At 36.9% G+C, this 13,227-nt stretch overlaps 1 protein-coding gene across 6 annotated transcripts in view; it reads right to left on the reverse strand.

The window, feature by feature from the left end:
• SATB1 (SATB homeobox 1) overlaps positions 1-13,227 on the reverse strand; it is a 101,614-nt gene that overhangs the window by 29,463 nt on the left and 58,924 nt on the right. For all 6 annotated transcript variants that reach the window (XM_064588475.1, XM_064588461.1, XM_054504442.2 and 3 more), the window contains 2 exons: positions 12,531-12,743; positions 4,164-4,319 (listed from right to left, as the gene is read on the reverse strand). In XM_064588475.1, coding sequence (XP_064444545.1) covers positions 4,164-4,319; positions 12,531-12,743 — 369 coding nt within the window. The remainder of the gene's footprint in view (positions 1-4,163; positions 4,320-12,530; positions 12,744-13,227) is intronic.

Raw genomic sequence — 13,227 nt, forward strand, 5'->3', positions numbered from 1 at the left:
AACAATTCGATGTACAAGGCGAGGCCTATGGCGCGGCTAATGTCCCCTTGCTGGACATACACCTTAAGTCTCAGAGCTCTCAGGAGGTTTGCTGTGGAATAAAATTAGATTCCAACATCTGCCACCATTAAGGAAAAAATTCCATTTCCATCTCCCATATGAAAACACTATAACCAATGAACAGTAACTGAACCTTGATACCGTAATGGTTATTACCCAAATCAACTATTTTTTTTAAACTGTAAAATTAGTGAATTCTGCTCTCATAATTATTTGAATGTTATCAGACTAAATGTTTGATAAAATTCCAATATGATTCACTTGGAAAAACTGCTGCTTATTTGAATACCCGGAATATAAAGTGTATTCATTTGTAGCTATTCACATTATGTTTTAAGCAGATCATCTTTATTTAAAGTTTGCATTAGCCTGCCTTCCTACCCAAGCACAAAAAGTAGCCTACCTTCAGTTTTTACTTGCATATTTTATTCAGACATTTCTATTAGAGTTAAAAACAATCTCATTTCTATTACTCATCAAAGAGAAGATAGAATACATGTGAAATGGTGGAATCCACAGACTTGGTTTCTTTTACTGAAAATACTTCGTGCATTAGTCAGTACATAGCACGACTATGATGTGTCTGGTTTCATAACATTCTGGGACTATAGAAACTTTAAAAAAATGATTATGCTGCCTGCCACACAGGATACCTACCTAAAGCTTTACCTTTTAGTCTAAAATGAAAAGTATTTGAGATAAATACAGAGATAATAAATAAATCACTCTGTGTAGAGGTCTGAGCCTCTTGCTTGGCACATTATAAGACGTTATCCATTTGTGTAGAGTGCTGTATAATTTAAAAGCTCTTCTGCATCTATTATAGCATATGATCTTCTCCCAAGAATCTTGGGCTCAAAAAGGTTAAATAATTTCTCAATATTATAACACCGTGATACAGACAGGACCATAGCCTACTTGGAGTCCTCTACCATGTATCTCCCCTCAGCCCGACTGGACATGAAAAAGCCTGGATTCCTAGGACCCTATGCTGATAAGAACCCGTATTCCATGAAAATGTCAATGAAGAAAGGAAAGCTCCAGCCGTTTCCTCGATCAGTTAGTCCAGTTCCCCTAATTCCTCTTTCCCGGAGCAGGGTATTTAGTATTTCCTCCTAGAACCCTGAGGAAATACTAAAATAGGAGGACAGAGGAAGAGAACTGAGAGACTGGGGTGGCTCTACCATTTGTGAGTCTGGTGACTCTCGTGTATAAAATGAGGAAAACAAGGCTAGCTCCAAAGGTTACTCTGAGAATTAAATGTAGGTCATACATAATGCACAGTGGGGTCTAGCACAAAGATGGCGCTGGACAGTAAGCCAACTCAGAGGACCAGAAGCAGATGGAGCGAGACGGGCTGAGATAAAAGTGACTCCAGCTCATCCCTCTTCATACACGCTTCATTTTCAGTGACCTCTGCCTCACACTGACAAGCTGGGGCACACACATCTCAGAAGTAAATAACTCTTTTAGAAGTTAAAAATTTTGACCGCGAAAAGGTCAGTCTGATTTGAAGATCTTTTTTTTTTTTTTTTTTTTGGTTTGTTTGCTAGTTCTGTTTCCTTCACAAAAATCATGGCAGAACAGAAATTAAACAGTGACTACTTTCCCTTGTTAAGTCTGACTTCTTCTCTCAGTGACATATACACTTTTTGGACTGCTTATTTTTAAGTAATCATCTATCTTTCTACATATTTTCATACTGAGGGTAGTGCTCACACCTAAACTGAATGACAAAGGGAAAAGTACAAAAATCCTCTGCTAGGAAGTTACAGGGTATTAATAGTTAGGAATAACCATCTGAAAGAATGAAAGTTACCAATATGCTTGACCCCACTGCCAACAACTGGCTCCTTGGATTCTCTCTTAATCAGTAATGAGGGGATTAGCTACAGCTTTAGGGGTTCTGGGAAACACACCATCCTGGCAGGGACATAGAAGCTGCCAGTCGACACTGCTGAAAGAGACTCCTGGGGAGTTTTGTAGGACAGGGGTACAAACAGCAAGCAAATTTAAAAAACCCACCAGAACATCATTCACATGACATTACCAACCAATTGTTGCCACTGTCTAAACAGTTCCCAAATCAGTAACTCAGGCCAGGTGGGCAGATTTGGGGATATCATTTAAAAGAAAGAAAGAATGAAGGTAGCGAAGGGGCTGCTAACTGAAAGGAGCTATGCTATAGTCAGAAAGGAGATGGGGAGGCAGGAACTATGTCATTGGATTAAGTGACAGATGACAAGCAACTAAATGACAGTTATCGAAAAGTTTTCATATTTATTTTTGTTCGTTTTAAGGCTGACCCTTATTACAATAATACATGTCTAGTTTCTCTGTTTATCTATTTCTGGGATTTGGAGAAAGTGTTTGGCTCTGTAACAATACAGTCTGTTACTCTTGATAAATTTAATTGGACAGGTCAGAAAAGATGCAGGATCAGAAAGAAAGGCAAGATAATATACATTTGAATACGAGATCCTCATCATAATTAGACTAAATAGCCAAAACAAGAATGTGCAGGGTGGGTGGGTGAGGGGCAAAGTGAGAGCAGGACATTTCTCCTTAATGCATAGTCTTGGCATGTAAATGAAGACATCTGAAGAAGCACACAGGTTTGAAGCGGCTCTAACATTCTATCATAATTAGAAACATTTCAAGAGCCCTGTAATTTCCAATCAAAATTACAGTAATTTCCGATATACAAGCCATGATTCATGACAGAATTTTACATTCCATGAGAGATTACGGTGGCCTGATGTATGACACGCTGAGTACAGCACTAACATAAACAATTCAGTTTAATGTTTAAACAGCACTTGATGTTTAGAATCTCACAATAAAAGAAACATATTATTGTAGAAATTATCACTTTGACAGTGATTGAAGGGTAGGCAGGCATGTGGCCTATAAAGCTATAATTTTTACAGTCCACAGCTTGAGCTTAATCATTTTTATATAACATTTCCAAGATATCCCTTAAGTATTTCATCCAGCCTATAACTTAAGAACAACCTTTTCTAAAGCAAAACCCCTACCAAGCACCACCATTAACGCCGGTAGAGAAAAATTTTAGGAAGAGTTTTTAAAAAAGTATGGTATAGTAAATGCAGCATATTGTAAATACTCTCAGAACTATTTTTATCAGAAGTTGACGGCAGCCAGGCTCTTTTATAAAGGAGAGTTCATTAATGATAGGGAAAATATATTTGTTTAAAATCGCAAGTTGTTAAAATCTCACCTGAGCCCTTGACTGCCTCTAAATTCCCACCTTGATAATGTTACCAACTATTGTTGGAAGGGGAAGACAGTTTAGTATTCTTCTGGTCCTTTAAAAAGTATTCTTGGTTTTGAACGAGGGTTTATAAGTAACTATAAATTTGTTCCTACAGATGACCCTGCTGCTTTTGATGAGCATAAATTTTCAATATATGAACATTACACTGATAAAGGACTGCATTATCTCTCCTTTGTTATGTTTTTATCTTGTTTGGTAGGGACTTGTAACTTTTCCGATTCAAGTCTATTCATTTATAATTCATCAGATTTGGACAGGTTTTCTAACTGTAATTCAATTTGTATGGCTTATATATCGTGCATCTCTGGAAAAACTAAGGTCATTAATGTGCAAAGATACGTGTGGCGGGCGCGCCAGTTTGTTTTAGTAAGTGTACCTAATAGTTGTGGATGCCTGAGTTGGAACAGAAGAAACTATTACGTTCGTAGTCTTTTAGGATGGAAATTAAGGTCATCTGAACAATAATGAAACAATAGTAATTCAAGTTACTTGTACAAGTACAAAAGACCACGTTGAGAAACTGCCTATACATTACCATACTCTTCTGAAAACAACTATTAACTGACCCGAGATTTCCTGAGAAGTCCCTGGTCTGGAGAGTGGGTGTTGGAGGAAACAAAACCACTTATCTACTCCCTGAATCTGAACGACACTTTGTTTCATCACAGAGCTCTGTCAAGGATCCTGGAGACCTTGCCCTCTCAGTGATGCGATGCAGGTCCACATTGCAAACAGACACCCCTCTGAATGAAATTTTCACAGGCATCGCAGATCAACATTCTCAGTGCCTCACCAAGGTTCTTACCTGGCTTTTGGTTGCTGCAACCTTTGCAAACAGTGCTTGGGACACTTTAGCGCGCTTCATTTCCTGCTGAATCTCATCATAAATGGAAGCATTAATGTTCATGGTATTGTTCTCTGGTTTCCCATTCCTCTCAGTGGCAATAGTAGCTGTTTTCACCTACAAAACATTTTGAACGTGACTGTCATTTTTCATTGGCCAAATTGTTTTGAAGCTTTTCAGGCTCGGCATCCAAACTGGACACTGTTGCTCCTTTTATGATCCAGGTGAGCAACAGTGCAGTCATTCAACATTAGTTATTACCCCGAGATCAGATTGCTTAAGTTAAGAAAGTCACATTGTCACAGGTGATTGCATCTGTGATAAGACAGCCACTGCCAGCTGACAAACAGGAATTAGAACGCCATAAAGTAAGTTTTCTGGAAAACAGAATAGTTTCAAAGACTTGAAAACCCTAAACTAATTGTTTCCCAATTACTGTCCATTGCAATTCTAACAAAGGAAATTCACAATTAAAATCATAATGCCCAGTGCTGTATCTTCACTGGGTGCCCAGTGCCTAACAGACAACTGCATCACTAATAGCTATTACATACTATGGCCTTTTTAATTTTAGACTCTCTTTTTATGCCTGTTCCTCTTATGTTTCATTTAAAAAATCTTCCGTAACAAAGCCATTTGCAGAGCTGCATATTTAAATCTTCTATCCATCCATGAAACAGGTAGAGTGCCTTGCTTAATTATCATAAAGGCTGGTTGCATTTTACACGTGCATGTCCAAGCTGTTCTGTATAATTATTTCATCTTTTCCTGGCACCCCTGTACATAACTATTTCCTTTTGACTTGTGGAACCAGACAATAAGAAAATGTTTCACAATATTTAACAGAACATTACTGCAAATTACACAAATTATATAATCAGTGACTTTATAAATATATTCAAAATGAATAATCTGGAGTGAAAAATTAGTATCAATGCCTTTGGTAATAATGATAAGCAGGTATCAGCAGTAAAATGACACAAAATTTTGAGGTAAAAATAAAATCTCACCCTCAAAATGTCTTGATACTGTTATTAATTTTTAAAACTCCAAATTTAATTTTTATTATGCAGTTATGTGAACCAGCCTGGGAAATATACGCATGAACTATGTAGTTGCTTTTTCACTAGGAAATTGGTGAAAATGTAAACGAAAAGTTACCACAGATTCAGGACCCTGTTTCTCCCAGCCAGATGATTCACTGTGGACCACATTTCTTAGGATCCTTTCCAGAACCCAGGTTTCTGTTCGCATATACAATGAGCAATAGAAAATGAAGTCCATTTTGGAATAAATGAAGGATTTCTTTTGTCATGAAATGATACACCCTTTTAGTCACGCTACAAGTCTTTCGGGTCTACTTCATTCTCCCCCTAATATTTGGTATCAAAAGACGGGCAGAGGTTATCCTAAGGAATTCGATCCTCTGCACTTAAGAGAGTGAACAGGAGTCTTTAAAACATGCCTTCTAACTTCTAGCCAATTAGCAAAATAACTCACCTCTTGCTTATCTGGAGGAGGTAGTTAGAGCTTTCCACCTGGACACTACCCTTCTAAGCACTGAAAGGAAAATGCTGTGAAATGAGTGCACCACCGGCCCAAGTGAAGACACAGAAAGTGTCACTTGCCACTGCTAAACTCTAAGCTGGAGACAGTGATGGCAAGTGTGTAGGCTCGATTTCCAGAGTCCCCCTTCTAGCTCTGTGGCTCCAGAAAGCAAGGGCACTCACGGAGGTAATATTAAGGACTGGAGGCCACTAAGAACATACACAGGGCTTTGAAGCAATAATCTGCTAAATACCACTTTAGGAGCCAGAAGAGTTAACGCATTACCATAAATTGCCTACAAAGTTGCTTTGGTGAGATTCGCAACTTTGCTCTGGGGTGGTCTTGCTTTGAGGCAGAAGGATAGATTTGATCACCCCATGGGGTCTCTTTTAATACCTATTTTTCTCACTGTTTAAATGAAAGAGAGAAGAAAAGCCATTTCAATCGCTTTGAAAATTGAATGTTATGGAAATGGAGGCATGAAGTCCAGTGCATTGGAAGAAATGGTTCCTTGGTAGCATCTGCTTAGCAACTGTTAAGAGAGCAGGCTTTGGAAACTTCTTGTTTCAGTATGTTTTTAAAATAATTTTCATTCTTTTGTAAAAACTATGTTTAAGAATTTATCTTTGAGGTGGGCTATAATCATTTGTTTCAACCCTGTGATTTGGTTTCTAAAAATTTCATTGTTTAATTTTTTTTAATAAAACAATTACAACTTGAACCAAAAAGAATTTCAAATCACAAAAAAAAATCAAATAACTGTTCCCTAGTAGCCAACATAATCAAAAGAGGAAAAGACATACACATGAAACTTAAAAATTAAAAAAAAGAGCAACAATTTTTTTTAAATATAAAGTAAGAAACTGTATTACTCATTTTAAAAATATTTAGAAAAGCTCTTCTTTATCATCTTGTTGGCTCAGATAACGTATCTTATCATAGATAAGCTATTAGAATTCTGGAATCACATTTTTTCCTAAACACAAGCTATTGCTTAAGGGGAACTGACTTGGACAGCTTTTCAAAAACAGGAAAGCTGAATTTTTCCCCAGGTAAAAATGGGAGACAAAAATCTTTTATACCTCACTCTACTAAGTACTATTTTAGCTTAGTACAAAAAAAATCTTCTTTAATCCTGGTTTAGCTTTTAATATTATATCACACATTAAAATTCATAAAGTAGTTCATTCCAGGCAAAACAAACTACTCTTCAGCTCTTCTCCACAAATAGCACAGGAGGTAAAATAAATGCAGTTGCTTTCCGAATAGCTTTTATCAAGGTAGGGCGTACTACTCCATCATTACAGCGGCGCCGGGGAAGTAGTGAGGAATTGGAGCTCCTACTCTTTACCCTCCCACGTGAGGAAAGGGTGAAAGCACTAGGGTCAGCTTTATTATTTCCCTAAAACTGTGCAGTAGAACCCAAATTTTCCATGAAAATTTTATTCTGTTTCTTCCTGGATTGCTGAATGCATGAAATCATACTAGAAAAGGAACTCTAAATACTATATACATGCTACATACTACACATGTACAACACGAAACGAACTCTACTGGGGTCCTGATTGAACGTACTATTCCTTGATCGAGGAGGAACTGCCTGCAAGCACATAGCTCATGTGCGCAAACACACACACACGCAATTAAAGTTTGATGTAATTTTAATAATAATTACGATAATAACAAAGGCTGGCATTTATTACCTGTTTCTCACGTGCTGGGCATCATGTTCAGGTACATTAGCTCTCACCTGCACAAAAGCCCTGAATAAGTACTATTATTGCCCCATCTTAAAATTGAGAAAACTCTCCTAAAACAAAAATTTATTCATAAGGCAACATGAGATCTAAACTGAAGTCTGTCTAACCGCTAATGCTTATCTTAGAAACTACTGCACTGAAGTCATGATGTTATACAGGATTTCTTTATTTGGAAAAATTCTAACTTTTTAAAGACACACTGGATCTGCTTTTTGGTGGCCCTTTGCTAAATCTGGCTCATTAATGTCTAATTTTTAGCAAATGGCTTTGTCATTCATTTTACAAATCCAACCTGAATTTATTTATCAAGGTATGCAAACTATAAATGTTTTCTTGGTAATGTTATATAAGAAATGTGCTATTCTGAGGTATTCTTACTGGTGATAGAAAATGGTCCCCATTTTCAAATTTTTGTGTATTAACACTGTCTTGAATATCATGGTTCTATCTTTTTATACTTTTCTTTTTGTTCTTTTTAGGAACAACATTAATTATTTTCCAAATATGGACTTTAAAAAGTCTAGTATTTTAAAAGCATTTTATGAGCACGTAAGATCTTAAAATCATGCTGGCCAAGCAATTCATAACAAAACTTTTATCAAGTTCCTGCCCATAACTGAACCTATGTTTCATTACATTCTAGAAGACTTTGTTGGAAAGAGACAGAGGGTGCAGCTCCTAGATTAATTATACATTGCTTATATGAACTTACTACATTTTCTAAAGCACTGTTATAAAATATCCCATCTTCCTTTAAAAGAAACTAAAGAATTACAGAAAGACATAAAAATATAAAGAAAAAAATCATTATGTAATTCATGTAGAATTTATAACTTGATAATCACAGGCTTTCAAACAGTCCTTATGGAAACAAAGTGCTAACTTAACTCCAAACATCACATATATTAAAAACATAAACAAAAAACATAAATAAATCAGAATAAGCACACACCTAAATAGAAATCATCAACTTAAAACTGATCTGTGGAACAGACAAGTTCCAGAAAGTAATCACTAATTATTATTAATCAAATCCCTCTTAGAAACTCATTCGTAAAATTTGCTAAGCATAATAAGAAAAGAAGCCTTTATAAAGGACCAGGGAGCTTTGGAGGGCTTGGGTTCCCCCAACATTTTCCTATGAGCGAAGTTTGGAAAGGGTTATTTTCTCTACCATTTCAGAAACGCCCAACTGTCTGAAGTCTTCAAGAGTGGATCATTTGTCAAACATTTAACGTATTCTATCAGGAGAAGGTTCTCATATGTGTTCTTCTTCCTAATCTAAAAATAAAACTTCCCATCCTCTGTGACAAACAGAAAAATTCCCCAAGTCTCATTTTCCCCTTTCTAAAGTGTTTGTGTTTTGAGGAGCTGGCTTGAGGTAGGAGAAAGAGCAAGAGACTTAACAGGGGATGTGAAAACAGACTCAACCTTAAATTTGGTTTTCTCCTCTTTCTCCAACCAAAAGATTGGTATGAGGATTCAATGAATTCATGGGCATGAAGGTGTTAGAGAACTGTGAACCATTATCAAGTACAAGATATTCCTATTTCTTGAATTAAAACATGTAACTTATGAAAACAGGCTTTCAGCAAACAGGTTCGGCCTGGAGCCTACTGCTACAGACAGAGGACAAAGCTCACAGCACGGTTGCCCCTCTTGAAGCAGAAGGGACAGGTCTGTACCAGAGGCATCTCACCGAGGCAAGAGCTCTGGTGATTTCTGAGGCTGGTCTAGATCTTCCCAGGGGAAGTAGTCCTTGGAATAAAACTTGGGGCCTGACTAAAAGCAGGGAAGTCTTTTCTTAAATATAATTTAGAATCCAAGTTCCTCAACAGTGTAGGTCTTCGGTCTGGTATGATCCGGGGAGGACATCTCAATCATCTTCCGTGTGACCTCAACTCTACAGGGTAGGAGCCGGAAGAGAAGCCAGCTCTCTTGGGCCTAAAGGTGGTCTAGATCTCCTGTGAGCCACAAGGGACCTCTGCCTTTTAAAAAGCAGTTCTTTAGGGGCGAATGAGGGGCTCAGTCGGTTAAGTGTCCGACTCTTGATCTCAACTCAGGTCAAGAAAATCAGGGTTTGGGTCCAACCTAAGTCAAAGACTTGTCTCAAAATATGTTTTGAATCTCATTTAAGGGGAAATGAAATACAATAATAGACTCCTCTTTGTCAAAACTTAAAATTAAAAAAGACAAAATTCTGCAGTCTGTTTCTGTATTTGTCGTTTTGTCCTTTTTCCCCCTTCCATTTTAATCATTTGTAATATGCGTATTAAAACCCTAAGTATAGTGTATTGGTTCCCTTTCAAAAGCATTCAATTTCAACGGTTGCAAAACATTACTAATTCAGCTGCTTGAGAAACATTTGTCCAAATCTTAAGTACTCATTTTACATTGATAATACTTTTAATACATTAAAGATTTCTTAAAATGTCATTTATAAAGTCACTGTTAAAGGGTAAAGGTGAACAAACTAGTTGTGAGTTCTATTACAATAATATTAAGTTAATGCAAAGGGATTCTCAGTGAGGCAAATTAAGATACTTGAAGATGCATATTATAGCAGTGAAATAAAATTATACACACATCAGATAATCATTTCAGAATTTGGTTAGATGGCCAGTAATACCGCATTAACAGAAACTTTTCTCCTTTGAAAGAGTTTCACTAAGAATCTGTGGTATCTACATACCTTACACATTCATCATTGGCTGGATATCCCAGCTAAGGGCTTGGTCTCAACCCCTCTTGAGAACAAATATAAGGGTGGCTTAACCAGTTAATCAGTAATGCAGGCCAAAATAAGTTATATTTTCTATCCCAACTTATCAGCAGGCATAGTCTTTAGACACATATATAGGGGAGCTACCCAAGAGTATCTTAATAGTACATGAAAAGAAATACCATTTAAGAATTACTGTAAATGTGGCTAAAGAAAAAACCTGATGAATAAGGACAGCAGTATCTCATTTAGAAAAACAAAAGCACTGCGATCATAGAAAAATTAGAAAACAAAAACTGCATTAAGGAACTACTAAGTCAAATATTTGGATAGATTAAGGAAAAAAAGAAAAAAGAAACAGCTCAATGCTGAAGTTCATACTGATCTTAAGTAAGCAATTCTTTTGTTAGTATTGCAGATTAAGTGATAAGTAAAATAACTCTTTGCCCAGAGGCCTTCTGTGTTGATTGTAGAAGCAAAGTTAACTAATGATGGTGTATTAACTCTAAACACCACAAACTAAGTGTTAAACCAAGTCCAAAGTACAGTATTTTTTGTTTAATCACTCTTAAAAAGTCATATATATATGTCATATATATATAAAGTCATATATATATATATCCTCATTCTTTCTCTTAAGAAATATTTTATAGAAGGCTTTACAGATCAAATTCAATAATTGTGTGTGTAGGCAGGTGGATATGTATATATGCAAATAGATAGCATTTTTCTCTGGTACAGACACATGACTTTCTTATCCACAATTACAGCAATGACTTCCTTACAGTCTGCGCCCTACACATTAAGACCAAATTGATTTTCATTACATAAAATGGAGAAAACAGACTTTGGATGTTTCTACAGAAGATTCATTTCATAACATTATAACATAGAGCTTAAGAACCTCAAGTGGCTGAATATTATATCTATTCCTTATCAATGAAGGATCTGTGGCAGTTTCATTTTTAGTGCTCAGTGTGCTTTTTCTATATTTCCATACATGGGAAGGTGTTTTATTTCATTTTTTTACTGTTGATGAAAAGAAATTAACATCAAGATATGATTTCAGGATGACATTATACTACATGAATACTTTGAATCTGTATTCCATATTCAATTTTTATCCAGTTTTAGCTGACCTTATTTTTAAGAGCTGTACATGCAATAAATGTGTAAGAAATACATTTGCCTATTGATTTTAAGTCTAATACACTATCAAACTTTTATCTTTTTTATTATTGAATTTTCCTAATTATAAGGCTATCTTTATTTTTTTTTTTTTAAGATTTTATTTATTTATTTGAGAGAGAGAGAATGAGAGAGAGCACATGAGAGGGGGGAGGGTCAGAGGGAGAAGCAGGCTCCCCGGCGAGCAGGGAGCCCGATGCGGGACTCGATCCCGGGACTCCAGGATCATGACCTGAGCCGAAGGCAGTCGCTTAACCAACTGAGCCACCCAGGCGCCCCATAAGGCTATCTTTAAAACTTGATTTAAAAAAATTAAAAGACAGATGCACATACACAAAGTTACCTGCATGGTGACTTTTGTCCTTTCTAAAAAGTACGAAAATTCAGGAAATAGAAAATGTGCCCATTTCTGGGAATATGGGTGGAATTCCTTATCCGCCCCATTTAAAGCTGCCTTCAAGGATTGTATTAAACTTAATTATGAAAGATTACAAACGAGATGATGTGTAATTGGTACCAGCTGCACTTCGTATTGGAAAGCATAAATACAAATGGAATTACTTATTTATTTTTATTTATTTACTATTCAAATGGCAGTTCTAAAACTCATAGGGATAAAACTGACTTTATCACTTTTTTTCCTATTGAGTTTTAAATGTTTCTTTACTTAATAATTGTAGTTGAGACAAACATCCCATTTAAAGACTACTTTTCACCCCCAAAGAACCTCCAAAAGGAAGCGACACAAAGCAATTTTCTTTCCTCTAATTAGTAGCTTATTGTTTTTCTATCAGAATCACTGATTTGGGACCAACTTCTCCTCAAGCAACCCTATGAATTATTATTTTTAGAAAGACTGATATCTGCTCATCTATCTTTCCAATTTCTTGCTGAGATTCTTCCTCAAACATTAAAAGGAGAAGCGGATGAGGAGGAGGAGGAGGAAGGGGAGGAGGAGGAGGAGGAAGAAAAAGAAGAAGAAGAAGAAGAAGGAGGAGGAGGAGGAGGAGGAGGAGGAAGAAAAAGAAGAAGAAGAAGGAGGAGGAGGAGGAGGAGAAAGGGAAGAAAGAGAAGAAAAAGAAGAAGGGAAAAGAGGAAAGGAGACTTCACCTGGGGAGGGCGGCTGGGCGGTGTGCTTATCAGGGGGGCAGGACCCATAGCCGAGGCAGCATTCAAGCTCCTTTCCCTTTCATCCTGGTAAATCCGATCTCTTTCAGCTTCCGGTAACTGCAAGAAATTCTGCATAGCCCGAAGGTTTACCAGCAAAGACTGGGATGCAGTCTTGGGGTCCTCTTCCTTGCGGAGGATTTCTGAAAGCAAGCCCTGCAGGGAATGAAAGGCACAGGGTGAGCTTGCTCCTGAGCTCTGCCCAGCCAGCCACCGGGGACCCTTCCCTCTCCTTCTCCACTCTGTTTAGAAAATGAATAGTCAGAAGCATTAATTCTACACAGAAATATATGAGTTACAATTGAAGGGGTAGAGAGGAGAGCCTCAATTGTATTCTTAATTTTATTAAGCATCTGCTTTACATATAACACAAACTGAAACTGCCTAATTGGTCTCCTTCCTTTGAGTAGCTTAACTTGCCATGAAATCTTTCACAGGGAGACGATAGAGGGAAGTTAAGAATAAATGAAATGCTCATAATACAACAGCATTGAACTGTATAGTTCTCAAGCTGCCTAGACAAAGACAGTGGAATGCCGACAGCCCAATATGTAAAGATACAAAGCCACTTCTAGAGAAGGAGAACTTTCAAAGAAAATACCAGAAAATGAATTGTAACATATTAGAAAAAAGAATACTA

The sequence above is a fragment of the Mirounga angustirostris genome, unplaced genomic scaffold (assembly GCF_029215605.1).
Source record: "Mirounga angustirostris isolate CCGP_5_RB_7025 unplaced genomic scaffold, mMirAng1.0.hap1 SCAF_1, whole genome shotgun sequence".
In the NCBI taxonomy this organism is placed as follows: domain Eukaryota; kingdom Metazoa; phylum Chordata; class Mammalia; order Carnivora; family Phocidae; genus Mirounga; species Mirounga angustirostris.